This window comes from Pteropus medius, unplaced genomic scaffold (genome assembly GCF_902729225.1).
Source record: "Pteropus medius unplaced genomic scaffold, Ma_sr-lr_union100, whole genome shotgun sequence".
Classification (NCBI taxonomy): domain Eukaryota; kingdom Metazoa; phylum Chordata; class Mammalia; order Chiroptera; family Pteropodidae; genus Pteropus; species Pteropus medius.
Window position 1 is genome coordinate 690,546 of NW_024352148.1, and position 26,994 is coordinate 717,539.

At 59.1% G+C, this 26,994-nt stretch overlaps 1 protein-coding gene across 1 annotated transcript in view; it reads right to left on the reverse strand.

Annotated features, from left to right (window-relative positions):
• Positions 1–26,994, reverse strand: part of CAMK2D (calcium/calmodulin dependent protein kinase II delta) — a 134,222-nt gene that overhangs the window by 46,420 nt on the left and 60,808 nt on the right. The window contains exons 4-5 of the mRNA XM_039846913.1: positions 10,496–10,550; positions 2–50 (exon numbers count right to left, since the gene is read on the reverse strand). Coding sequence (XP_039702847.1) covers positions 2–50; positions 10,496–10,550 — 104 coding nt within the window. The remainder of the gene's footprint in view (position 1; positions 51–10,495; positions 10,551–26,994) is intronic.

Sequence of the window (26,994 nt, forward strand, 5' to 3'; positions counted from 1 at the left end):
TGTAGTACTCCCTGGCCACGATGTCCTCAAACAGCTCGCCGCCGGTGACTCTGCGAAGAAAGCGCATGGTGTCAAACAGAGGGGACACTTGGCGACTCGCGCCACCTCACACGGAACGTGGGCTCCGACTGCTCCCCCCAGTTAGAACCCACGATTACCATGCGATCACACACAGACCCCAGAAATGGCACGATACAGGGAAACTAAGCAGCAGACACTGCCAACGAATCGTGACCGTCTTTAAATCGACACTTTTCTGGGGTTTCTCAGAGGAGACATGATGTATGTTCACATTTGCCTTTGTTTCTGACTACAGGTACCTAGAAAACCCGTATACCGTACAAACGATTTTAGACTTTTAAAGCGTTGGATAAACATTGACTGAAAAGCCTACTGACACGGATAAAATCGCTGCTGGTTCTGGTGAATGCTTATCAGTACCACACAGCCCATGAGGACTCGGCCCCAACGTCACCGGCACAGGGCCTTACTCATCTCTGGGGCCTTAGCACCCACCTGCATCCAACGCATGACACTTGCTCAATTAACGAGTGCTGCAGGAACGGTTGAATGCGTTAGCCAAGTCATCCGCCCTCAATCTGGGCTCGACGTGCGCTCAGGCAGGAAAAGCAAGCTCTATGATTTAGCTCCTGTGGCAAAGGGTTTATTTCGTAAGGGGTTCGTATTTAAAGAAGAAAATTAAAGAGTCAGGGACCACATTCCAGTCATTTTCATGGACGACTGCAGCTTTTAAACAATTGGAGGGATGCTGTTTTCCGCTGCGTTTGGGATGATGCAGTTAACCGCCTCTGACGACTCATGCTCCCCATTAAAACTTAAAAACATCCTTGGGCAAATGAGACTGTTTTATCATCTGCTACGTTTGTGATAAATGTCCGGGAAGGAAAAATGGAGTTCCAACAGAATACACTGCCTTAAAGAGAAACTACTGGCTTTTCTAAATTTAATACGTCTCCACACGGACGTCACCATTTAGTGGAGCACAAGATGAAGCGGCAGCTACTACAGATTTTTGAAAATTTTCCGTGTGCTACGTGACACCGCATACAAACTCAGAAATTAAACGTCTCACGAAGGAACTGTTGGGTGGATTAATTAGTGACCGTGAATAAACTGATGGCAGCTCCGCTGTGACAGAGGCACACCGAGTGCATGTGTAAACGCGAATTACCGTTTCTGAATCTCTGCCACGTTAGGGCTCACGGCAAAGGACGAGATGCTGTTAGAACCACGAAGGAGACACAGGGGTTTGCGGTCGCTGTTGGCAGGGTGGGGACTCCCCGTGTTGTCCGGTGAAGTGGACTGTGCTTTGGTCCCCCCAGAATCACTGGACCAGCGCCTCTCCCCACAACGGTCGGACGCTGACACGGAGCACAGCCACACGCCCCACGTCCCTCTGGAGTGACGCCTCCCTCCTGCGCTCAGAGCTCGGAGTTCTCGGACAGGGCCGGTTCAGCGCTGAGCTGGGTGGTGTAACCACGACAGGAGCAGACTCTCCTGGGTCAGCCAGTCCGGCAGCCCAGACACAAGCCTGGTGCCCGCTGACACCGCTGTCAGCGTCTCGGGAGTCAGGCCAGCTTCCTGTGCGAGTCCCCAGCATCTGATGACAGCTCTGGAAGTGGGTTACCCGAGGTGGTCCAGGACCGGTTTTCTGGCAGATTCTGCACTGGACGCCGGAGAGCACGAAGGTGAGTGCTGCTCTCACGGACGCTCCACAGGGTCCCTGTGGTCCTGAGGCAGAGTGGTTTTTGCTGCGTCACACGAAGATCACAGCTGAGGTGCCAAACCCGAGTCGGGCTGGTGGCTCAGCCCGGAGGGGCGCATGGGGGTGCGGGGTGGGAGCCGGCGCTGTCCACTGCGGTCAGCGAGCAGGCAGGAGGCCGGCTGGCGGGGTCCGTGACCCTTCAGAGGAGCACGGGAAGCGAGCTCGGTGGGGCCGGAACTCCAGGGCCACCTGAGTGGACGATGGGGTCCCAGGCCCGTCCCCACCCTGATGGTGAACCAAGACCCCCGCGAGAGGGGCCCGCCCGAGTCCGCACGGACCACTTACCATCGTCCAAACACACGCTGACTCTCACTTTTGCTCAAACTGACCTCTGACTGTACTGTGTGAAAATTTACGCACACTTTGAGGTCAGATGCAGGTAGCGTATTTTATCCTGTGCTGGAAAAATCTCTTTGCTTCAACACCCCGGGCCCTCGTCCCCTTTCTGACGGCAGCGTCCTGCTTGGCATCGGGCAGCCGCGTCAGCCACCGAGCCCCATGGTGTGAGTGGCATCTGGTGGCGGGGGCGTGCCGTGCTCCCCATGTGCCCACGCGCCCGGCACGAGGCATCTCATGTTCGGCATCGAGCAGACAGCGGCCGACGCGCGAGGCGGGCAGGACGGAGACCACCTGCTCTTGGTCACGGGCACCGGCTGACGACGCTGGTGACGCTGGCTGGGTGCCAGCTCTCCGCTGCTCCACACCAGCCCAGCCGGCGACCCGCACGGCCTCTGGTGTCACTCCGCTCCCATCCACGGCCGAGGAGACCGACCCTGAAGGTGAAGCGGCCACTCGAGGCCCAGAGCCCCGCGCTTGGCCCCGCTGCCCGGCGGGCAGAGGTGGGGGCGGGAGCTCTGCTTCCGGAGCCGCCACGTGCCAGTGGGTTCCAAGGTGGGACAGGGACAGGGCAGGCCCAGGCCGAGGCTCCCCGCTCCTCTCCCTGCCCGTTCTCGCCTCTTCTCGGCCTCGCGTCTCCTGGGGCTCGCTGGGGGTCTGCGTCTGAAGGCCACGCAGGAGGGAGCGTGGTGGGGGCCACCTGCAGGCGTCTCCCAGTGAGTCCAGCCCGCCTTCTCTCTCGGGCTCCTTGGCTTGGGTTTCGCTTTGCAGAGGGAAGGGGCACTCGGCAGGCCGTGCTGGGTCCTGCGCGTGCCCCCACACAAGGGACGGTGGGTCCCCCTCCGGGGCAGACCGCCAGACTGCATGTGATGGGGACGGTCCTTCGGACCCAGTTAGACTGAGGTGATCTCCAGCAAGGGTGGGATAGATGCTCGCAACCAAACCAAAGGGCGCTGCGCTCACGACGCTCACCTTCAAAGAGAAAGGACTCAGGATCTTCGTCCGCTTCTGCCTGGTGCCCCACTAAAGCCAGCGATGGGCCCCCTCGCCACGCGAGGTCCCTCCTGGGGCTGGGACCTTCCGCTGAGTCACCCTCCCGGGTCCTCCTCATCGCCTCACCTCAGACCTCACGGCTGATTTTCAGCAGTGGGTAGCTACGTATGCCCTTTCCAACTCCTTAATTACGACAAGTTAGAAATTAAGGACTTACTGTTCATTAAATCGTCTGCAAGAAAATTAGACCAGGTACTGCCGAAATTTCAAACTTAGAAATTCAGTGATAAATCAAAAAATTAACAGCAAGACGAGTGATTCTTTTCCCCGAGCTTCACTGGATGTCCCTCCCAGCCCCACGCGTGCGCGCACACACACCCCTACCAGTGCGTGTGCATGAACACACGCGCACACACGCACGTCGTTACTCTGTGTGAGATGAACGTACAGCACACACAGCCCGATCCCCAGGTACGACCTGATCTCATAAAACATCACGCCGCTTTCCGACCCTGATTCGGTTTGACAGTTTGAATCAGGAAGCCACTACGGTGAGAAGAAAACTCGTTAAAGAGAAACCCACGGAGCCGTCTGCGTCTGCGTCTGCGTCTGCGGACGACAACCGAATTTGTCAGCTTTACGATTTCCAGCGTAGATCAGCACACGGACACACGGGCTTTGGAAAGCAAAGCAACGAAAAGCCCCTGGCTCCAGCTCTGCAGAGAAGCGTGCAGACGGGACCGGGGTCAGGGTCGGGGGGCGGCCTGACTGCGGCCCTCACCGCTCTGTTCGCTTCCTCTGGAGTCAGACGGGCCTGGCAGCCCCGCCTCTTCTCTTCCTGTGGTCTCTGCGTGCCAGGTGACCCCCTCCCTGACCGTTAATCCCTGAGGCCAGCACCGAACAAAGCCTCCAGTCTGTTGACCACAGGAAGTTTCGGTGAAACTGCAGATAGCATCTCACAGCTCCACAGCCACGAAGGTGGGAGGATGGACCTTGTCAGCACCCCCGGGAGGCCAGACAGGAGGACGCCGTGGCTGACATCAGGCCCTGGCCACCGGCCTGCCAACACGGGCCTGACCCCGCCGCCAGCTGGCGACCTCTGCCCATGTGACCCACCGCAAGGCCTCGGGATCAGGGCTCCGGGCGCCGGCTCTCAGGTGCCTCCAGGCTCGGTGCCATTCCCTCACATGAACCTCTCCCCGCCCCCTCTGCTGCAGCCTGTTGGTGTCCCGTGTGGGCCAGCGACACCCTTGGGTTCTGGGACAGCAGATGACCAGCACGTGGGTTCGCCTGTCCCCACCCTGGCTCCTGCGCTGGCCCGTCCTCCAGGGCTGGCTTCCCGCCCGCCGGCATTTACTCCCCCTCCGACGACTGCACCCCTTTCCCTGTGGTGACCTGCTGACCCCATCGGCCCCACAGACCGTGTGCAGTGTCACCCCTCCGTGGCTGACGGCGCAACTCAGCAACAGCACGACCGGTGGGACCCCAGCTCCCAAGGCTGTGTCCCCCTGCCATCCCCTCAAAACGGCGCAGGGGTGAGGCTCTGCTTCCCCCACAGACGCGGGCCCGAGTCCAGTCCCAAGAAGCCGACAGTCACGATTCGGGGTTTGTCTCTGCAACAGCGGCTGGCCGTCCCCACACCTCAGACGGAGGTTCTGTGGGGCCCAGACGCTCCCGGAAAAGCGCTCTGCCCGCGTGCCGGAGAGAAGGTGGTGGCCGGTCCGGTCCGCAGCGAGAGCCCGGCTGCGTTTGGCCTGAGGCAGGGGACAGTGAGCACGCGGCATGTGGACCCCACGCCCCGCCAGGCTCTGTGGGTCCTGGCAGATGCACACTGCAGCCGTGTCGGGGACGTGTCTTCGGGGCACGGTCACTGGCTCTGAGACCCGGACAAGCAGTCCACGTCCCTGGCCCACCTCCCTGGCCTGCGGGGGGTGAAACGTCGCCACGCCTCACAGGGTGGCCGAGCAGAGACCATGTGTGACGTGCTTGCCACAGGCCAGGAGGGGTGGTGGCACTCGACGTCAGCGGGATCCCTCGCGAGAACGGCTCTCCAGCGATGCAAACCCCTTTGGCATGAACCCTGCTGTTCCGGGGTTTCACGCGCACGCTCGGCGACTTAGTGTCACGTGCATTTACGCTTCTGCCCAGCAGAGGCCTGTCGACGGCACGGCCCCAAACTCTCCTCGTCCACCGCGCAAAGCAAGTGCTTTGTTTTCAGTCCCTTCCTGCTTTGTCTATGCAGAGGCTGCCGGGACGCAGGTGCTGAGGGGGCCGACGAGGAGACAGGTGGCACAGCACAGGCCGGCGGAAACCGAGCTTTGGGTTCGCACAGGGAAGGGGCCCCCGGCCCCCTGCGGAGGGCCAGCGGCTGTCGCTCACAGTCTGCTCCAGTGCGAGCGTTCGGGGCGTAAACAGCGCCGTTCTAGGGCGCGGGGCCCCATGCGCCACGAACTTGGTCCCCCGGGAGAGGGCCTGGTGTCAGCGCCACGGCCAGCGGCCAAGGAAGGGTCCCGCCCCACCCAGGTCGGCGGCAGCTGCTCACAGAGGCGCAGGCCGGAGGGCGCCTCGCTGCCCACGAAAACGCCCTGCTTGGGTTGACGCTTCGGGAAGGGCCGGACCGTTTTCAAACCCCGAAGAAGGAGACGAGGAAAGCAGACGAGCGGCCTTCTCTCCCGAGCCCATGGTGAAGGACGTGGCTGCTGAAGGGACGGTCGGGCGGTGAGCACCCCGCCCCTGGGGTGTGGCACGTGGGGTCCCCGAAGAGGCAGCCTTGCTGCCTCAGCGGTCGCAGCCGTGGGCGCCGGGCTCCCGGGTGACTGAATGGCCTTCGGGCGTCTTCTGCTTGCTGGCAAAAACAGGTAGCCCCGTATCCCTAAGAGCTCAGAGTGGACGGGACGCAGCACCGCAGCGATCAGGAAGAACTGGAGTTCGATGGAGTGCGTCGTCGCCGTCCCCTCTGAGGACATCACGTGCACTGCAGCAATCAGGAAGAACCGGAGCTCGTCGCCGTCCCCTCTGAGGACGTCACGTGCATTGCGACGCCGCAGGCACAGTGGCCCCGCACGTCCCGGCGTGGCATTCACGATCCTCCGGTTTTAGTTCTGGCTAAAAGCCAACTTCTTTGATTCTGAGTGCGCTCACGAACTAGTGTTAGTGGTCCAGTGGAACCGGACCTTGAGCTGGCGGGCACCGTGGCACCACGTGCACCCCGAGCAGCCAGTGGACAAAACACCTAAAACACCCACCACAAACTCCAAAGTCTTTACGAACGACCCCGTGCTCTTTCCGGAGCTCTGCCATGTGCTCCTTTGCAAAGACGCTGACTGGTGCTGGCTGTGGGCAGGCGCTGGGGACAAAAGGGTGACGGGAGAGAGAGAAGCCCTCCATCCGCGGAGCTTACAGCCCAGCGGGGAGGCCGGGGACTGACCAGATACGTGAAGTCTAAGGTATGGGAGGCCAGGTGGCGAGGACAGCGACGGAAGGGAAGAAAGGGAGACGTGCTGGCCGAAGGGTCACTCCGGGCTGGGCCCCGGTGGCCCCAGGAGAGGGTGGCCTGCAGCCGAGCCCTGCGGGGGTGGGGGGCGCAGCTGTCCAGGGCCAAGGGGACAGGAGGTGCGGGCGCCCGGCCTGCTCCGGGCTACAGGGAGGGCCGTGTGGCGGGGCAGGGACAGGCTGCTGGTTCTGACGGGATGTCCTTGGCTGCTGTGACGGGAGCAGGTGCGGGAGGCGAGTGGCGACCAGGCACGGTGACCCAGGCAGGAGAGGCCGCTGGCTTCGGCCGAGAGGGTGCTGCAGACGCGCTGCTGGGCTCCCGGATTCTGGACGTGTCTTGAAGCTAACGGGCACCACCGACGAGCCAGCACGCTGCGTGAGCGTGAGAAGCGGGCCCACGGCTGCTCCGGGCTTCGGCCTGAGATGGAGCGACGGGGTGGCCGCCGACTGACGGGGGCAGCTGGGCCTCAGGGAGACAAGGTCAGTTTCAGACGTTTACATTTAAGTTTAAGATGCCAATCGGACATCCGTGTGGGGCCGGTGAGCAGGCAGCAGGGCAGGCAAGGCCGCAAGTGTGAGTACCACACGCTTCTAGGTGGGGTCTGGGGCCGTGTGCCGGGCGAGACGCTTGGGAAAGGACGGCACGCAGGAAATGTGAGACGCCGGGGCCGAGCTCTCGGACCGGTCCCTCGTGTGGGTGCAAAGGAGCCAGGAGGAGCCAGCAAAGACGACGGAGGGCGGAAGGCCAGTGCCCGCTGGCTGACCCGCCTCCTCTGCGGTGTTCTGACTGTGTGCGTGTCATAAGTGAGCATCCGGAAAACCTCCACACGCTCGGGGGAGAGGGACGAGCTCTAACTGACCGAAGGCCATGGGACAGCACCGTGCTGCACAACACGCCGCGTGACGAGCTACGTACTACACAATACAAATGCAGACTCGAGTTCTGTTCGAAAGTCTATGTGAAAGTTTGCTTTGCGAATGTTCAGCAAGTTCTGCTTAATGGCAGCTTACTGAGCTCAATTTCAAAACAAAATTCAAAACTTTTATGAAAAATTGGATTTCTATCTCTCTCAAAAAGTAAGTATTTTAAAACAAAAGAAGTGGCTTACCTAAAAGTTATTCCAGTCTGTCTCAAATCTCAGTGACCGTGCAGCCACAGCAGCACACAACCCGCAGGGGGAACACGCCGGGCACGCGGGGGGGCGCTGGCCGGGGCAGCTCAGCTCGGAGGTGACAGGTGCACAGGCGCAATGAAGACAGCGTCTGATGCCAGCCACCGAACCACAGCCAAACGTTACCCACAGAACTGTGGGGAAATCACAGTGGCCCTTTTAAACATTTCAGATCTACCTGTCTAACCAACCAATCGGCAAATTAGCGGTTTTCACACTGTCCAGATGCAGACAGAACGCGTCGCCCACGTGGGCACCGGCCCCCGGGCCCACGGGACCCGAGCTGCGTGCGCGGCAAGGTACGTGCGTGTGGTGAAGGAACGGACCCCGCGCTCGCCTCTGCTCCCGAGCTGCTACGATGCCGCGTGGCCCGAGCCCCCGTCCCAGCTCTGCGAGCTGGGCGCTCTCGAAACTGCTTCCTTGTCAAGACGTGCTTCATCCACACAGCCGCTGTTCCACATCAGCGAACCAGTACCAATTCCTGAGTCTGCCACGTGTCTATCAACAACACGTCATTGCTGTGACGGCTCTCCGTCACGGGGCTGTCGCCTGGCTCGTCGGAGCATGAGAGAGGAAGACATCTTTTCTCCGATCTGATGACTGCGCGCACTGTACTCGGGACGCTGCGCACGGGAAGAAGGTTCCCGCAGCGTCCCGGCCCCGTCGGTCCTCCTGCCCCCGCGGCCCCCGCGCCCCGTCCATCCCGGTCTTCGTTTCCGAGTGCTTCGCTCTGGAGACGCACCTCGCCCGGGACGCCGGGCCCGCACGTCCTCACCTTGCCTGGACGCCCACACACCCTCACCCTGCGGCCAGGACGTTTTCCCCAAACACGTCTCTAACAAGCACAAAGCTGAGCCACAGCAAGGTCAGCAGCTCCTCACAGACCCGGCAGCGTCGCGAGTGGCTGCTGCCTGCCGAGGCTGACCCAGCCGGCAGGCACCACGCGCACCGGCCGCACGCTGCTGAGGGGACGGGCCAGGCTGTCGGGGACCCCCGGCAGGCTCCGCGAGTGCCAGGCTGCAGACAGACGCCGGGGACCCCCAGAGTTTCTCAGCGGCATGCCCAGGAGGTCACCAGGTCCTCAGAGCTGCTGGCAGGGAGGGGACAGCGGCATGGCCTGCTCTGAGCAAGGCCTGCCTGAGGGAGAAGCCGCTTCACCGGTGCCTGAATGACCTGGGCGGTGGGGAGAGAAACGCCTAACTCCAGCTCTGCCCCCCACCCCCAATCCCGCCCCACTTGAGGGGGAGGAAATAGAACAAACCTGAGAAGCACTGGCTCAAAGGCCGGGGCACAGGTTCACCGTGAACCCAACACGCGGCACAGGATCGAAGACGCCGCCTAGCACCTGGCCACCCCACTGCCAGTGTCCACTTCCCACAGCTCCTCTCCCAGGGCCTCACGGCCCCCTTCCAGCAAGAGGTACGAGGCACTTGAAGAAACGTAACAAGTATTCGAGCCAGAGTCAGATGTGGCGGGAACGTTGGAATTATCCGGCCAGGAATTAAAAATACACGATAAACACACTAAGGCGATCAACGGAAAAAGTAGACAAGATGCAAGAACAGATGGTAACGTACTACAGAGAACAGATAGAACCTGATTTCCTAACGAACTCAAGGCTGAATTAACCAATCTAGCACCAGTCTATCTTCAGACTCACGCCACGTGAAAGAACTTTGCTTATCCGTTCCCCAGACACCACGCTAAAATGCTTGCGGCTCGTCCATTACGTGCATTACTGTGGTCGCACGACTGTTTCTCCTCTGCTGGACCCTCAGGTCGGGCTTCTCTCTCCTTTTTCTCCCATTATAAAGGATGATGCAGGGGGCATCTTTCAGCATACAGCTTGATCTGAATTTAGGGGGTACTTCCCATGGACTTTGCTCCTAGATATGAAATTATGTCAAAAGATGTGAACATTTCCAACGTGAAGTATCAAACTGACCTCAGAGAGTGTGTGCGTCTCACACCCCTGCCCGCCCTGGGTGTGGCCTGCCTCCTATGTCCCAGAGGCCAGAGTGACGCCAGGCACTGTTCCCGAGGGTCATCGGCCCCCTTCGTTCTCACTGACAAACGCAGATCACCCCGAGTCAATCTCGGCAACCCCGGCCCTCTTGCTGCAGCTGGTCGGGGTGGGCACGTGACGGAACGCTGGCTAACGAGAAGGGAGCCTCCCATTTTCCTGGGTAAAGTTTCTATTCTGAGAAAGAACAAGAGACGCCGTCTCCCGCTGGGAGTCACTAAGTCTGTAGTGACGCTGGGACCATGTTGGTCTGAGAACAGTGTGGACGAGCTGGCCGGGGTGGGAGCTGGCATCAGCCGGAACTAACGGCCTGAGGGCCCTTCCTTGCCGATTCTTTGTAAGATAAGGGATAAGGGATTACATACACTTTTAAAAAAGGTCAATGGAAACTGAGCGACGTCAGCCATTTTTATTCCCCAAGGGGACACTGAGCACGACCTACATATCACGGTCAACCACCCGAAGGGAACGGACTCGGGCTGTTTCACCCAGGAAGAGTGACTTGGGCTTCAAACAGACACTGCTGATGAGTAGGTGCCTTTTTTCAAAAGAATTAGAGTTGAATGGTATTTTAAGAACACTTGAAAAAATTATAAGGTTATTAATCTAGACTGTAAATTGAAAAAAGCAAATTTAATTCAAAACGGTCTTCAAGTAGATCGCAAAGTAAATGACACAGTGTGTCGTACTCACAGGTCGAACACCAGGTAGTGGAAGCCCTCTTCGGATATGCTGTCGTGAAGTCGCACTAAAAAAAAGAAAAAAGGGAAGAAAGTTTGTGTTAAATAGATGCCAAGGGTGACTCTCAGGCGGCTCCTCGTGGGATCTGTCTGCTCAGCAGAACCACTGGCGGCCCGAGCTTCGGGCTGGTTCTGATAACGTGCTTAACCATGTGACCACGATCAAGTTAATTAACTTGTAACAATACTCGTACCTGCACTTTATAAAATGGTTGAGAGCTTAACTGAGAGTAAATGCTAAACGAACGTCAACGGCTGTAACAATGTGTCTGTCCCCAGGTCCTGAGGGAGCAGGTTCAGCCGCTCCCCCACTCAGCCTCGTCCTTGCTGTGGCCCCGGTCCAGGCCTTCAGCACTACAATCGGCAGCAAGAGGGGTCATTTAAGAGTCTAGTAAATGGTCTCTTTTCCTCTGCTCTCCCATTTCTTATAAGAAAATTCTACACGGCAGTCCCTGGCCAAGCTGCCAAAGCAGCCTTTACCGTGGCATTTCTCAAGCGAAGTCCCACCACCTGTCTACCAAGCCACAAGCCGAAACACAGCGAGAACTTCTAATCCGGTCACGCGCCGGCTCCTCAAGCTACACGACTTCAAATTTTCCAGGGGCTTTCGCTAGGTCCCCAAGGCAGAGGTCTCTCTCGGGAGCGGAGAATGCTCGCTGCTACCCTGCTCCACGGGAGACCACATGCGGAGCGCGTGCTTCTTTTTCTGCCGGTTGTTCGGCGTTGGTGCCCCGCCTCCCGCACCTCGCCCCACAGACGGCAAGCTCGTCCTCACCACCCTGTCGCTCAGGTGTCGCGGCCCCACGGGGCTGTGCGGGGCAGGAAAAGCAATGAACCGCAGAACACCTGCTTTGGGACATATCGCCCTGAAGGACAAGGACGCCTGCTACAACCTGTCCTTGGCGGGTCCTTGTGCAGTGACCATGTGGCAACGTGGACTGGAGAAGACACGCACCGGCACACAAACCACGGCCACCTACAGAGGGCCTTCGCACAGCCCACGACGTCCCAGCCCGGACTTCACACGATGTCCAGTCTTCAGCTCCAGCTCCGTCCCTGTCAGATGTCATCCCTGGCCATTCAAATGATTTCCGAACCCCACTCCAAAATTTCTCTAAGGCAGAGAAAGAGTTTTGCTTCAGCCATAATCACGATGACCGCTTGTAAGATGGGGATTTTGTACCACGTTAGCACAAAGCGGGGCCGTGTGCCGGGGCTGGGAGGGTGGCACGTGTCACACACTCTGTGTGTGTCTGGAGCGCATGAAACGTGACCCCCGCCCCACCTGCTCCTCCGTCGCCCTGGGATTCGCGGCGCAGTCCGCTTTCACTGACCAGCTCCAATCCCTGTGACTCCTCGGTACCTGCAGCTTCTTCCTCGTCAGTACCAAACAGGAAACGTCATCTCGCAAGTCTGTGCGTCCTTCAGAGACTTGGCACAGTGCAGACGGCCTTTCGAGTAATCGTTTCTGAGCATTACCACAGCAGACGCCAGGCATTCTTCCAAGTCTCTGGACGTGACTTTCCCCGAATCTCTGTATACCTGTCTCCAGCGAAACGCTGGGTGCACAGACCGCTGTCCCGTAGCCTGAACTGCGTGGACGGAATGCTTCAGCTTGTGGGCGTCAGAGACACCTGCTGCCCTTGCTTACGGTCACGCTTCCAAACAAAACCAAGGTCTGGCTCTGCTCGCAGCCATGCGGCTCGGTGAAGGAAGCCGGGTCGTGACCGACGACGTGGTGGCTTTCTGGAGTGACAGTCTCGCACACGGCTTCCTGGGTGGCTGCCGCAGTCTGTTTAGACAGGCGCAGATGACAGCGCATCTTCGCAAAGGGCCAGTTACTCTGTGAACACAGCCGCGGTGAGAAGGAAGCAGAGTCGCCGTGGGAGCAGGCGGAGCGGCGGCCCCGTCTCCAGGGGAACGCTCCCGGGGTCTCAGGTGCCCAGCAGGAAGTGGAGGCGGCATCTCGGGTGCCGCTGGGGACGCAGGGCTGGTCCCCGCCACACCGGGGATGCGATCGTCCCAGCATGGTGACCGCACTCACGAGCGCCTGGCACAGCTGCCATTTGGCGTGTGTTGTTTTCTGATGCGAGCCCGGCGGTCAGACGCAGCACGCCGCGTCCGGGTGAGGCCCGAGTCACGGAAGCATTTAGCTGGCAAGCACGTGCCGTAACGGGAGGGAAGCCGCCTGGCCAAGTGCTTTCGCATCACGCAGCCCCGGCCGCCTCCGGACCTCTAAGCAGCCACTCGGCCAGGTGAGCTTGGTTCTGAACGGACGACGTCACTGACGCGGCTCCCTCTTTCCCGGCCCTGCCCCCGCCCTCCCACTTCCTGCCGCGCGTTTTCACGTGACGCACCGGGAAGACAGGACACGGGCGCGGCCTCCGCTCGCTCACCGGACGCACGCGCAGCGCCATCTTCACGTGCGGCTCTGCACGCTCACGGCCACTCGGGGACGGCTGGTTTCCTTCGCGGCCGAGGCTCCTCCACGCCCGTCGGCAGAGGGGCAGACACGTCCACACGGCCGGGCAGGGCGTCCCGCAGCAGACGCCAGCTGCTTCTCGTCCAGCCTTGTCTTCTTGTTAAGTTTGTCACGGGTTGAAAACCGAGTTGACTTTTACAAAAACTGACATTATTTATTCCCCATAAATAACCGTCGATTCACGTTTACACCGAAGGAGGTACAGGGTGTTGTGTTTCCCGCACGTCAGCCAGGTCCGGAGCGGCACGTGTGGGCGCACACCATCGCCCCGCGTGCAGGCGTCCCCGACACGCTTTCGGAAAGACGGGCGCGGCGCTTGGGAAAACGGGTTATAATGCACCCGGGCAGCCGTTCTCTTCTGAAGTGAGCTCCGAGGCAAAACCAAGTCTAGGAATAAATGAGTTCCGGAAATGCAAACAGCGTAACGGTGCTTTCCTAGACGAAAACGCTGAATTCCAAGGCCGTAAGCATGGGACCTGTAAGGGAAAACCTGTGTCTGAGGCTAAAACGTTTCCGGCGTTTCGCTGACCAAGGCCCAAGCCCTTCCTCTCGCTGGAAGGAGAGAGGGCCTCTCTCTGGCCTGAGCACGGCGGGGCCCCCGCTGCCAATGCAGTGACACCAGCAGCGTCACTGGCCGCAGCGGACATGCTGCACTCCACTCCGCCTTCTGCCCCGAGCAGCAGTCCTGGGCCGGGATGGGGACGGGGCAGGGACGGGGCAGGCGCCGCCTCTGTCGCCTCTGCTGGGATGTGAGGCCGGAAGTGGGTGGGTCTGAGCCACGTACTCGGACGCGAAAACGGCAGCTGGCGAGCCGGATACTGTTGCTATTCCCGTCGCAGACGATCGCATTTCACAGCGAGGGCGCGCACTGGCCACGCTGGGCCTGCTCAGACAGGCGTGCCTGCCCTGCATTCCCCGTTCCCTTAAAACACAGCCCAATGGAACCCCTCGAGAGAGAAATTTGAGCTCAACCATTATCAGCTCTTTTGTGACAAAGCCAGTCATTTCTAAAGAGAAAACTCGTCAAAAAGAAAACACAGAAGCACTGAAAGTCAAAGTCAAAGTCAAACTCACCTTTCTAGAAAACGTGCTTTGTTTTCCTTAACCTCTATTTCTCAGGACGTGGGTAGCAGCTAGTGAAACGGTGCCATCTTTTATCTTCCAGTAGGACATGTATTACTGGAGATGGTGTAAATTTGAAAACACACTGTTTCTTTGAAATACAATTCCACGTATACTGTTCGTTTCGCTTTAAACTGAGCAGACCTACAGCTATTTCGTTGGCTATTATGTTGCCAAAGGCAATAGTCTTACAGCATTTATACTGATTATAGTCACTTGTTCTCATGTGATGCTTTTTAAATTCTGGACGTAAAAAGTTTGGGAACTGGGCTTAGCCGCAGAAGGCACTGAAACTACCGTCTGTTGTAATGTTAGATGCTGGAACACAAGTCTGTATAAAGTTGCACATAAAACATGTATTTTGACAAAACACTTAGCACTATGCCCCACTGATAAATGAGTTATTTTTGCTTTAGGAGAGAGATTTTTCAGTAAGTTATCGGCCGTCGTGACCACAGTCGAGAACTGCGAGTTCCTGTCGCTGCGGCACCGTCGGAGTCCTGGGGCCGTCTACGCGCCATCACAGCCTCATGCCGGCCATCACGCACGGGATGCGCTGCGTCTCCGGCATTACATCGCACACGGTACGTGAGTGGCTGGCCCGACGGCACCAGGGGCTCCACCCGCTGTGGGGTCACGGACGCGGGCGTCGCGGAGCACATCGAGGAGCACGCTGCTCGTCTCGTATGCAGTCCCTTGGCCCGGTCACCTCTACTCACACTCGGCGAGCCTCTCTCACTCTCGTCAGAGGCACACGTGACACGACATCTGGGGCCTCCTTGTCAGAGGAGTTTAACTGATAATCTGTCGCCTGCACCTGACACTTCAGACAAGCAGAGACTCTCACTGTCCCCTCAGGGACGTGGCCTTTGAGCCCCAGTGGCGCCCCGTCCTATAATGTCACCCACACCAGACTCCACATGCAAACCCTCCCTCCCGCAGGCTCCAGGCCAGCTGCCCATGGCCCACCGTCACCCTCCCCAAGCCTCACGCACACATTTAAGGAAAAATAAGAATAACCCACTGAAATAAAATGATGACCTTAACCAATCTTGAATTTTAGAAGTAACACATCCTAAGATTTTTTTGGATACGAAGTTTTAAAGAAAAGAATTAAACTGTATCAACTTCCAGCCAGAGCCAAAGTGTAATAGAAACAGAATGCAAAACAGAAAGAAAACAGAGCCGGCTTGCGACACGCTGGGTACACGTAACGGTGCCCGCGCCAATGCGCAGGGAACGGCAGCCCGAGGGGAGGTAGCCCGTGAACGTCCCTGGTGGGGAGGGTGGCCATGTCCCCGCTGGCTGTGTGCGCCAGCCACCGCCTGCCCTCACTGTGCCTCCAGAGCGATGTGGCACTCATCACGTGAGACAGTGGCCAGCGAGGTGGCGCCCACGCTGCCCGGCTCCCGTCACCCTCTCTCACCCTCCCAGAGGGCCTGCCATCCTGCTCCAAGGCCTCTGGGCGTTCAAATGATCCATCGCTTCACGGTACACCTGGGCTCTAAGGTGATGCCCACGGATAGGAAGGTATTTTATTATGCAGTGAAAGATGAAGGTGATGTTTTCTTCCCGTTAAGGTGAATCCCTTTTTAATTGTTTTCATTTTTAAGGGCAATACAACCTTCAAAAATAAACTTATTTCAGGGTCATTTTGCAGAAGTTGCTATCTCCCAAGCGGAAATCTTTGAACGAGGCTGAAAGTCTGTCTGCACAATCTGGGAGCTTGGAAAAGACGTCGCGGCCGCGCCTGGCCGTCCGGCTCCCGTCGCCAGCGAAGCTGAGACACGGCACTGTGGGAAGGGCGTTTCTGCTGAGCTCGGAAGTCCGCTATTTCCAGCCAACAGTGAAACGTCGCGAATCAGGAGCATGCTGGCACTGAGGACCCGCGTTTCTACCTGGAGCGTGTCCTTTCAGTCACGTGACCCACAAAACAGAAATCAGCGATGACGAAACGGTGCTCAGAGCTGCCCGCTGCCCCAAGCTCGAGAAGCTTCTCAGTGGCTGATCCCTGCGCCCCGAGCACAGACGCTCCCGGGGCAACGATTTCTGTGTCCGTCTGCGCCACTGCCGATTTTGAAAAACAAACATGGGCTTGAAGCAATGTGAATGATGTGGTTTTGAAAGGAAAACCAGATGGCAGACACTGAAACGAAGCGGCGCACACGCCGAAGCACCTGCAGGGAACGACGCTCACCTCGCGGAGCGTGACCGTGTCGTTACCCACCAGTGGTTAGGAGCGGCCGTGGGGCGCTGGACGACAGCACTGGTCATCTCTCTGGGGGGGCCCTCTGTGCTAGTGGTGACCTGACTGACTCAACGGGGACAGGAACACCATCTCTCTGGCTCCTCGGACGATGACACGTGCGGCGTGAACTCGCTCTTGTCACGAGACCGTGTTCTAGAGACAGCGTTAAGGACGGAAGAGCAGGTTCTCTGCCTGGTGCCGTCCTGCGAGCTTCACTCCCAGACTCCCCGGCCAACTGCTGCAAAGGGCAGGACGCGCGGCTGCAGGCCACACAGCGCGGGGATAGCCAGGGCGCTGACTCAGGCCCGCGGTTTAACCGAGCAGCGTGGTGAGCCAGGTTGCCCCCCGGCCGGGCGGCTGTGACGCTAACCCAGCCCCTCACCTTCAGCTCCCGTCCCGGCCACGTCTGACTGACACCCTGGCAAAGGGCAGAGAGCAAACGTCACTTCCAGTGGAGAGGTGTTTCCACGGGGCTGGGCTGTGAGGGCACGGAGGGCGACGCAGGGACAGACCCGGTTTTTGCTGCTGAGTCGACGCAGTGCCACTGACCAGAGGTCGCAATCGACTCACGCCGCTTCCAGTTGGCTGATCAGCCCGTTCCCACCGGGACGGAGGAGCTGCTGGGCACGGAGCAGGTGGCCGTGGAGGGGCCCACACGCTGGTGAAGCTGGGTTCTTGGGGCTCGCTGAGGGCGGTCGCATCCACGCCTGACGCCCGAGACGCTCGTCGACCAATGCGAGGCTGCGAGGCTGTGTGGGCTCAGGACTGAGTGTGTACAACAAACACACCCAAACCCAGTTCCGTGCGAGCCCAGTGACACAGAGCTGCCACCACGACCACCGCCATCAGCGAGGAACGCCGCCCAGACACAGCTGCCACCACGTCCACTGCCATCACAGGAACGCTGCTTCGGTGACACAGAGCTACACTAATTTACCCACCGGGCCATCAGCGTAGGAACGCCGCCTGGTGACATATTGTGCTGCCACCACTTAATTACCATCAGCGAGAACGCCTGGTGATTGGACAGAGCTGCCACCACGTCCACTGCCATCAGCGAGGAACGCGCCTGGTGACACAGCTGCCACCACAACCACCGCCATCAGCGAGGAGGGTGCGCTGCCTCCGGGGCCACTGTCACCTCTGCACCAAGAACTTGGTGTCGCGCGGCTGGCCCCCCAATCAGAGCCGCCTATGCGCTGCTCACGGTCACAGGGGAGGGTCCGTGGAAACCTGCTGTCCGCCACTGACCATTTATGCTGCCCGGCCGGCCACGGCGGTGGCAGGCCCGCACACCAGCCACAGGAGCTGGCGACCAACCTGACTTCAGAGGCGGGGGGGAGGAGGAGTAGGACACGTGGGGCCCAGCGAGTGTCCGCAGCACGTGTCGTCATGTTGTGAACACAGGATTTTAAGAAGCCCCGAAAGCTCAGAGACGACCGAAATCCACGCCCCAGGGCACATGGCTCCGGGGCCCCGTGCAGGCGGCCCGAGCGTCCAGCCTGCAACAGCCTGAGCAGCTGTGACTAAGGCCAGGACCCTGGGCTCGAAGCTCCTGTGGCCGGGCGGGGGCGGGCCGCACAGCCTGCCGCTGTGATGGCGTCTCCAGGGCAGGGTCTCCCACCGCAGAGCGCGGCCCCATCAGCTTCACAGGTTTTGTGTTGGGGGTCGGGGACGAAGAGGACCAGGTTTCTGCAAACAAGGGCGGTGAAGGGGAGGCCCGGGACGCACATGCAGCCACCGCCCCGGAGAGCCGGCACCTTCAGGCTGGTCTTCGAGAACGTGCCATTACGCCGTGCCTGAGCCGCAAAGGAAACGGAGCACGGGGCGAGCGGAGGCAGGAGTGCGCCCCGCTGCTGCCCACTCACCGGTCCGTCTGCGGTGCCGTCTGCAGCAGGCGTGTGACCGAGGCGCAGTGCGGGCGGACGGGCTCGGGCCACGCTGCTGGGAAATGGGTCGCGTCTCGTTCATGGTGGCAGCTGCAGCTCCTGCCTCTGTGCTTCCAGCCCGGACGGCCCACCGGACGCCAGACCCAGATGCAACGTCACAGCATGCCACCTCCACCTGCCACCTCCACCTGCCGCCTCCACCCCTCCACTTGTCAGGGCACCTCCTCGTGACCCCTCTGCCGGCCACAGCCATCTAGCACGTCTTCGGCTGGGCTTCCACGCATCACGAATGTGATCTGGGGGACCGGCTTGGCCACTGCTGCCCGATCAAGCCCTGAGGACTGCAGCCCTCCGGACGGCCCGCACTCTCTGTCCGATCTGCCGTGTCCTCAGGAGCTTCTGAGCCCTTCCATGCTCTACGTTCTGTGTTCACTCAGGCCGGAGCCACAGAGGGCCAGCGCCGTCTCCTGTCCTCAGATGGAGGGGCCTCTGGTCTCTCTCCTCATACGAGGGCACCGTCCGGTCCGCCACAGGGGCCCAGCTCGCTGCCACTGCGCTGGGAGCCTGCCCACGCTCAGCCCACGGCCCAGCCAGGGAAGCAAAGGCCACACCGCCGCTGGCCAGCTGTCCCCTCCCTGGCGGCCTGGCCTACAACCTCCAGCCCCATGCTGCGTGCCGCTGCCTCTGAGCTGCTCTGAGCCCCGTCCCCCGGTCCACGAAGCCTGTCCTCTCACTTGCGTGTGGGTTTGCCTGCCTGTCCCCAGTCCCCAGGGCATAAGCAGTGTAAGGACAAGGGGCTTTGTCTTCTCTGGTCCCTCCTTTGTGCACAGGTACCTGAAGGGGACCGGACGTGAGACACTCGACCGGCATTTGCTACCAGATGGCGTGAGGCTGACTCTGCGGCTGAGCGTGATGCTGACCCTGCAGTGATTTCCCACGGCTCTCGAAAAAGCTCCCTGTCCCAAATGGAACGTGTCCTCAGTGCTGCTTTGTCTCTGAAACGATGTAACATAAAACATCGAGTGGAAGCAGAGAGCTGAGGGAGAGCGAAGCACAAAGGGACTGGTGTGAAGTCCTGTGAGCGTGTTTCACGGCCTCCCGAGCCCTCACCCTCTTCCTCCGCTTCCGTTCGCGCTGGTTTCGGGGACCCCGCGGGAACAGCTCAATGTGCCCTTCTGTCTCGGTGCGGGCACAGAATCAGGGCCATTAGCAGCAAACAACAGCCCAGACACCCAGGAGAGTCCCTGAACACCTGTCACCAAGAGATTTACTGTGGTATAAAAACTCAGATGTAAATTGCTACGAAATATCGAGTAAAATGTAAATTGAATGTTTTTTCAGGAAATGATAAACGTGTCAGTTTTTGTCTACAGGTTGGTTCCCGGGTCTTCACCACGGCAGGTGCAGGTGGCCTGGGCACACCGGCCCGGAAATGCTGCGGCAACAACACGTTCCGAGTCTCCATGCAAGGAGTGCACGTCCCTGAACTGGCCCCTGGGTCCCACGCGACTGTCCCTGTCGCCTGTCACGGGACATGTGGCCTCCCCGCCCCCGGCAGCTGGCTCCGGAGGTCGGCCTGTTCTTCTCCACAGTCCGACACGGTCACTCGTGTCCCCTCCCCCGAAGCCAGCAGCTGCACAGCCCGACCTGCTGGCCACTGTGCTAGCCCAGCGCCACCCCAGAGCTGACCCTCCAAGTCCCCTGACCCGGGGGCTGCACTGCCCCCACGACAGTCAACTCCGCCCAGCGTCCCACATGGACCACTGCAGAGAGCACCGCGCCCTCGTCTGCGTCTAACCTGGCCCGTGGCAACACGCCCTGCGTGTCCCTGTGTGACGGTCCCGCAGAGGCCCGGAGCCCCAGCCCCACGGGGCCGCACGCCGGCCGCACCCCGCTGCCTCGTTTACACAATGGGCTCTGTGCCGAGCAGGACGCGAAGGACAGCGGCCTGGACCGACGGACTTTGGAACCAAACACAGGCCCTGGTTCCTGGTCCCGCCCTCCGCACGCTGTCACCGCAGCAACCGGTTCCTGCGGGGACCGTTCCCTTGCCCACGGGCCACGGGGCCCATGCCCGCTGCATCGAGGCCTGCAGAGGTGTCTGGGGAGAAGGGAGGAGGTGATGGGGGTGTGGACACAGGCCCTTGGGGATGGCCGCTCTGGGACCCGCCTGTGGCTTGCAGAGTGCATGCCCCACACTCGCAGAACAGGCGCTGGGCCACCAGGGGGCCAGACCCCGCGCCCTGCCTGACAGGGACCTGGCCGCACTGAGGCCTGGCCGACGGCAGGTGGACTCAGGGGCCAAAGCAGGAAGCCCCTCCCTGCCATTTCCTGTCTTTCGCTGGGAAAGCTCCGGCTGTCAGCCCTGAAGCTGCCAGGTCCCTCATGGATGCAACCACTGACAGCACGAGATGGTCACACTAGCCACTCCCACACTCTCCTCAGGCACTTCTGGAAAAGAACGTTATTTTAAGAACAAAACGCTGTCAAGAGTCTCTAATGCTGGCAGGAAAACACAAAGGCAGTAACTGTGCTGCCGGCCACCTCAGGAGATCGTGACCATGCCTGTGCGTCACCAGACCCCTCGGCGTGCAGGACGGACGGCGGGGTGAGGTGGCCCTCCCCGGCAAGGAGACACTGCGACTTCCGTGAGACACAGGGAAGGGCGACCGCAGGGCACTGCAATGTCTAAAGCATCTGTGATCCGCCATGTAACTTGCTGATTCTCCGCGAGCTGGGCTGCCTGAGCACCTGCGTCTTGCCGAGCGCGTCTCGGATGGTGATGCTGGCGGGCGTGGGGGCCACACGCAGGGCTTGGCTCCGCTGCCGCCACAGGCCTGTGTGCATCCCGTCAGGAGGCGCCCGGCTGTCTCAAAAGCAGCCCGCCCTCTCCACCAGACGCGCGCTGACGGCACCTCACCCACCTCCCTAAACCCTCAACGCCAAAGCAGGAAAAGGTGCACGTGGATGGGGGGGGCGGCCCAGTGCGTCTGGGGCCCCCGTGACCTAGATGGCAGACCCCTCCCGCCCCACACGCTCACTTCAGCACAAGGACCTGCAGGACCACGAAGGTCTTCCACACGAATCACAAACCCATGGAGACCAGCGTGGCCGTCAGTCAGGAGCGAGGGGACACCTCGCAGCGTGCGTCAGGAGCATCTGGTTGTGGCGTGGGTCCTGCGCTCGGCTCTGGGTGGCTTCAGACCACAGGGCCTCACTGTCCTCATGCGCCCTGGGGGAGCACAGCCTGCCAGTGGGTCCCGGCGTGATGCCTGCCCCAGACGTCCAGGTCACGGCCAGGCCCGGTCCCCAGAAAGCTGCCCGCCCATCACAGGCTCACCCGGAAGCACGTTCCTCGTTTACTCCAAGATCAACTTACACAGTTCTCGCTGGTTTAAATTTAAAAAAAAATGCAACGTTATATAAATATCCTTTCACATGGTCTAGAAAAAACAGAATTCTAACCGTGACCTCATCTTATTTGCGGTTGACTTTCAAACCACTTATTTTTCTGCCTTTTTTGTCAAAAGAGAGTATTTTAGAAACCTTTGCCCGCAGAACCGTAGATGGGGGCATCTCTGCCTACCTGTCCTTCACTGGAGGGGACGTGCTGGCTCTCGCTGCCGCGCCCCCCGAAGCTGGCGCTTCTCGGCCTTGGCCCTACAGCTGTGGGGACAAGCGTCACTGCAAAGGGGCTGGCCTACGTGCCGCAGGGTATGGGGTGGCACCAATGCCGCACGGCACTTCCAGGGTGACAACCACACGTTACCAAATGTCCCCAGGAAAAGGAGCGGCCAAAGGGACAGAACGTCCTGGGCTGAAAACTAAACTGAAATCAATGACCCCTGGTCTTTCCAAGGCGACGACCGGCCCCTCTTCCGTCCGCGTGACGAGCGTATTCTTAGAAGGTGACTGAGAAAGGGGACGCTGAAGGGCAGAGCCCCATGACGGCAGCAAAGACCAGGCCCTGGGAGGTTCCCGCGCATACGAGAAAGGTTCAAAAACCAGGTTGTGTCCGGCTTCCTCTCCTGGACGGTCCTCGCCAATAAGCCTGAGTATGCGTCTGGTGCCACCAGCTTTTAAAGGAAAAACCGCTTAGGTGATGGCAGCTCTCAGAAGGAAAAACCTCCATCCTCAACATGGTGACGTCATCACAGTGCCGAGAAAATTAAGCCTGTTAATGAAACTCACAGTCTTGGCACTTTCATAGTAAGCATAAAAACAGATGTAAGCCTATCTAAAACCAACACATCTGAATTACTCTAAAAACGAAAAGCCAGTTTCAAATGAAGCCAATGTTACACTTCCAAACCTCTTGTCCCTGAATATAGTTCCCTTTATTTATCTAGAGAACTACCTTAGCTACTTCACACATACGTTTATTTTAAAGTCCATTCAGAATAAAAACAATCTAAGGAAATCATCGTCATTGCTTTTAAGAGAGACAACCTTCCACGCTCTGTGCGTGAGGCACGTGCTGTCCTGTGCCCCTGGGCCTCGCCGCACCCACAAGCCTCCGGCTGCACCCCCACTTCCCCGGCCGTGTAGGGGTGTCCACAGCACAGGTGCGCTCTCAGAGGTCCACATGGCCCCACTGCTGGGTCAGACAGTATAGACCCGAATTAAAGTAATTACGAAAGACACATTGGGCTGAGGCACGGGGGCCAGTGAGAGGTGAGCCTCCCTCTCGTCGACGGAACATTCTAGAACCTCCAAATTGCGGGTAGGCGATGGGGCTGCCGCAGAGGCTGCCTTGCTTGTTTCAAAGACACTTCAGGAACCCAACCTAATGGCTCTCGACTTCCTCCCTGGAGACAAGGCCGCGAGGCCCAGGGCCAGCTACAGCGAGTCTTGATCTAGGAGGGTCGGTCACAGGGTGCCAGCCAGGGGCCGCCCTGGAGGAACACCCAGGCGGCCGATGCCCGCCCCCAGGGTTGGAGGCGCTGTCAATCACTGTTTCTCTCTGCCCTCTTTGTTCCTGGTTTCCCCAAAACAGCATTTTCCAGTCTTTAAAACAGATCATTTCATCATGTTCTTCAATCAAGTAAACTTCAAATTTCTCCTAATTCCCTTTCTGTCCTTTATTCCCTGTTCTGAAAGGGGTCAACATCCCTCCCATCATCCTAAGCGGAAACCCAGAGAAACCCCCCTCTACCCCATTTATAAGCCGCCCGCGGCCAAATCTCTGCGTCTGGGCAGCGCTCGGTGGCCGGGGGCTCGGCGAGCCTCACGCACACGGACTTGGAGCCCTCCACGTGCTCGCTCGGCAGCAGCGTCTCCTGACCCCGATCATGCTTCCTGCCGCCGAATTCATCCCCCTAAGAAACCAGTGCAATCGCAGGAGCCAGCGAGACAAATCTTTCGTCATCGCCCACTTTCTACGGATCGGAGGCGCGGTCCTCGGCACAGAAGCCGAGACGCTCCAGCACTATTCCCAATCGGCCTCCACGACCCACACGCACCAGATGGGTCATTCCAGACTCTCTACCGCTCATCCGGCGTGGCGAGGACTTCCCCCTCGGCCTGTTTCTGTGATGCTGCCGAGCCCGGCCCTGCGTCCTCACGGTGACACCCTGCCCGTTATCCAGCGACGTCCGCCTGCCGTAGCGTCATCCTCGGCCCTCACGGCCCCTCCTGAGAGCCTCGCTGCAGGACGCAATCACGCCGCACCGTGCCACGTGTGTGACCGCCCGCCCCCTGAGCCTGGACCCCTGCAGTCGAGGGCTGTGACTCACCCGTCTCTGCAACAGAGCTCGCGCTAGTCAACTCGACCGACGCGCGATGCTAATCGCTGGGAACGGAGGACAGCTTGCAAATCACACACACCTCTGTTTTCCCCGTCTCTTTTCATTCCACCTTCACCTGGACTGCTCTAATTCTGTAATTCTGAAATCAAATGTGGATATTAAAAAAAACTCATCTAATGATTAAGCAGCTTGAAAACAATGAGCGAAAAGAAATGGAATCGGTATATTTTCTTTATGGTTTTCAAACGTTTTATAGAAAGACTTTCAGAGCCAATCAGACGTAACTGTTTCGCCACTTCGGTTAAAGCGTGGTTTTGCCTTTAAACAAACGTCCACCACAGCTTCGCTGGTGTAGGCAAAACCACAGGTGCGTGAGGAGGTCACAAGTCCAGGAACTCCGCAGGGGACCGGTCTCCCCGAGCTCAGAGTCAAATTAAGTATTTGTAAGTAAAATCATTCGTTTTCTCAACAGGTGAAAGACAAGATATCCTGTACTTCAAAACTCCCACTTTCGAATTGATAAATGACGGGAATATAGGGCTACCTTTCCTAAAGTGGCAACTTTTCTGCCAAAATAAACCACGACTAGCCTTGTAAAATGCTACACATAACGGCTATAATCGAACTCTAAACTACACTTTCAAAAGTTATCTCATAACTCGAAGTTCGTATTCCTGTGTATACGCTATTTAAATAAGTTACAAAAGATCAGTGTCCTATCCTGATCTTTTTCTACAACTTAAAAATAGTTTTGAAAATCTGCTTCGTCGTATGCTACACATCACATTAGTCGTTGTTTTCTTCCTTAACTTCTCTGTTTTCTGACAAATGTTTCATTTGTTTTTCTGACCAACAGAGGAAGAGACTAAAAGACTGTCCCGCACAGCAAGTAAATAACTCGGGTTGAACAGGACCACTAAGACTTTCACCAAGTCCCGAGGGGTACTACGGGGCGGTGCCGCGCTGAGCCCTTCCTGGACGTGTGACTCCCTGTCTGTAAAGTGCGGACAAGGACGGCGCTCGTCTGTTTTGGGGACTGGAAGGAAGCACGGTCACACTTCGCCGGGCGCCCGATGGCGTGGTGCAGCTGAGAGACTGACTCCGGTGGCAGAGCTCGCCGGGCCTCCACTTGGACGGCCACCTGCACACTCCGACGTGCAGGCTCACTGCTGTTGTCAAAGCTGGGGCAGAGGGCGCACACAAGGGCTTTACGCAGCTATCCCTAGTGGTGACACTGGTGACGTCAGGGAGCAGGGAGCGGACTCAGTGTACCTCAAGCCCCAATCGAACGAACAAACGAGCGAACAAAGGAAGGCGCTTGTACCACCCGGATCACTCGCCTCCTGTTTCGGTCTAGGGCGTGCGCCCCAGCCCGGGAAAGCACGGGCCGCTCCCTGCTGGGGCCTCGGCGCCGGCGGCCGGGACGGAAACGAAGCGGGTCGCGAGGTGCGCCCGAGCCACTGCTCTGCTGACGCGCGCCCGGCGCTGCCAGCAAACCTGACCGCACGCTCTGTCGTCGCAACGAGACCATTTCATGTAAAATCCAACTACGTCTAACGTCACTCAGGACCTGGCTTTTTCAATTGATACATGAAAAAACGACTTCTTTACAAAGGAACCAGTAACACATGAACTCACCCAAATTCACGCATTGAAAGGGAACTTAAAACGTTGTGAATCTGTGATTTTTATATCCATATTCTATCTTTCTATTAAATAAGTTGTTTGCTTAAACAATGATGAATTTAACTCTCAACCAAGAATGATAGAGAGAATGTCGCTGGCACGATGGTAAATGAGCTAAAGGAAAAGGAGAAGGCGCGTCGGTACCGAGCACTTTGGAAACATCGCTTGTCCGGGGAACCGGCATCTGGCACGGTCGCACCTGCCACGCGGGGGCCGGCGCTGAGTCCCCACGCAGCAACCACGGCGCAGAGGTGAGGCTGCGTCGCGGCTACGAGGAACGTGGGACAGGAGGGCGCTGCTCCTCACCCCGCAGGTCACCTCTCTCCTGCTGGAGGGCCACGGGGGAAGTGCCTCAGGGAGACACTCACTGCCGTGCGCTCCGAAGCGCCTTCGACAGAGCCACAGCCGCCATCACGGGGGTCACGGGGGTCACGGAGGCCGCCGCAGGCGCCACTCTCAGCGGCGGCTGGCTCCCCGCAGCATGGAGAAGGCCGGGCTGTCATTCATAAGCCTCCAGCTGTCCTCACAGCAGCGACTGAGCCCGACTCCACGCTCGCTGGCCCTCCCACGAGACTGCTCAGGGCTCGAAACCCGGACGCAGCGCAGGACACGCGGGCGGCTTGGTCGCTGGCCGCTGGCGACTGCCAACGGTTAACCTGAACACTGACTGAGCTGAGGCTCACGCCACTGTCGGGCGGGGTCCTTGGAAGCCCCAGGAACCTGGGGGAAAACTGCGTGCAGAGCCGGAGAGAGGCGAAACGGAAGACCCGACGAAAGAACAGGGCTGCGTTTCGTCGTGAACAGTAAAGAACTGAGAATTGACTCAAGAATTTTAGCCAAAACTATGGAGACTCAGGTCAAAAAATTAAGACGCCACACCTCCAAGGTCAGGGAAAGAAGACACACTGCAAAATGAGGTGCCAGGTGTGCGCTTGCGGCCCGCGGGAGCCACGGGACCTGGGCGGGTCCTTCCCCCACACCTCCGGCGGGGAGCCGTGCGCGTGTGCGGTCCCTAGGGGCCCCTCCTGCAACTTAGGGAATTATACAAACCCCAGGTGCCTCAGCTACCCGTCGGGCACGGGTGCCGGCCGCCACGGAGAGCTCAGTCTGCACAGTCCGCCCTGTGCCCGTCAGCCTCCGAGGCCCCGGGTTCTCTGCCAAACGGCACAGCTTGCCGGCAGGGCACCTGAGACCCAGTGGTCCCACGGCGGGGCTGACACGGGAGGGAGGCAGGTACAACCCATGCGCCCCAGAACCTGCACACTCTTCTCTTCTGTG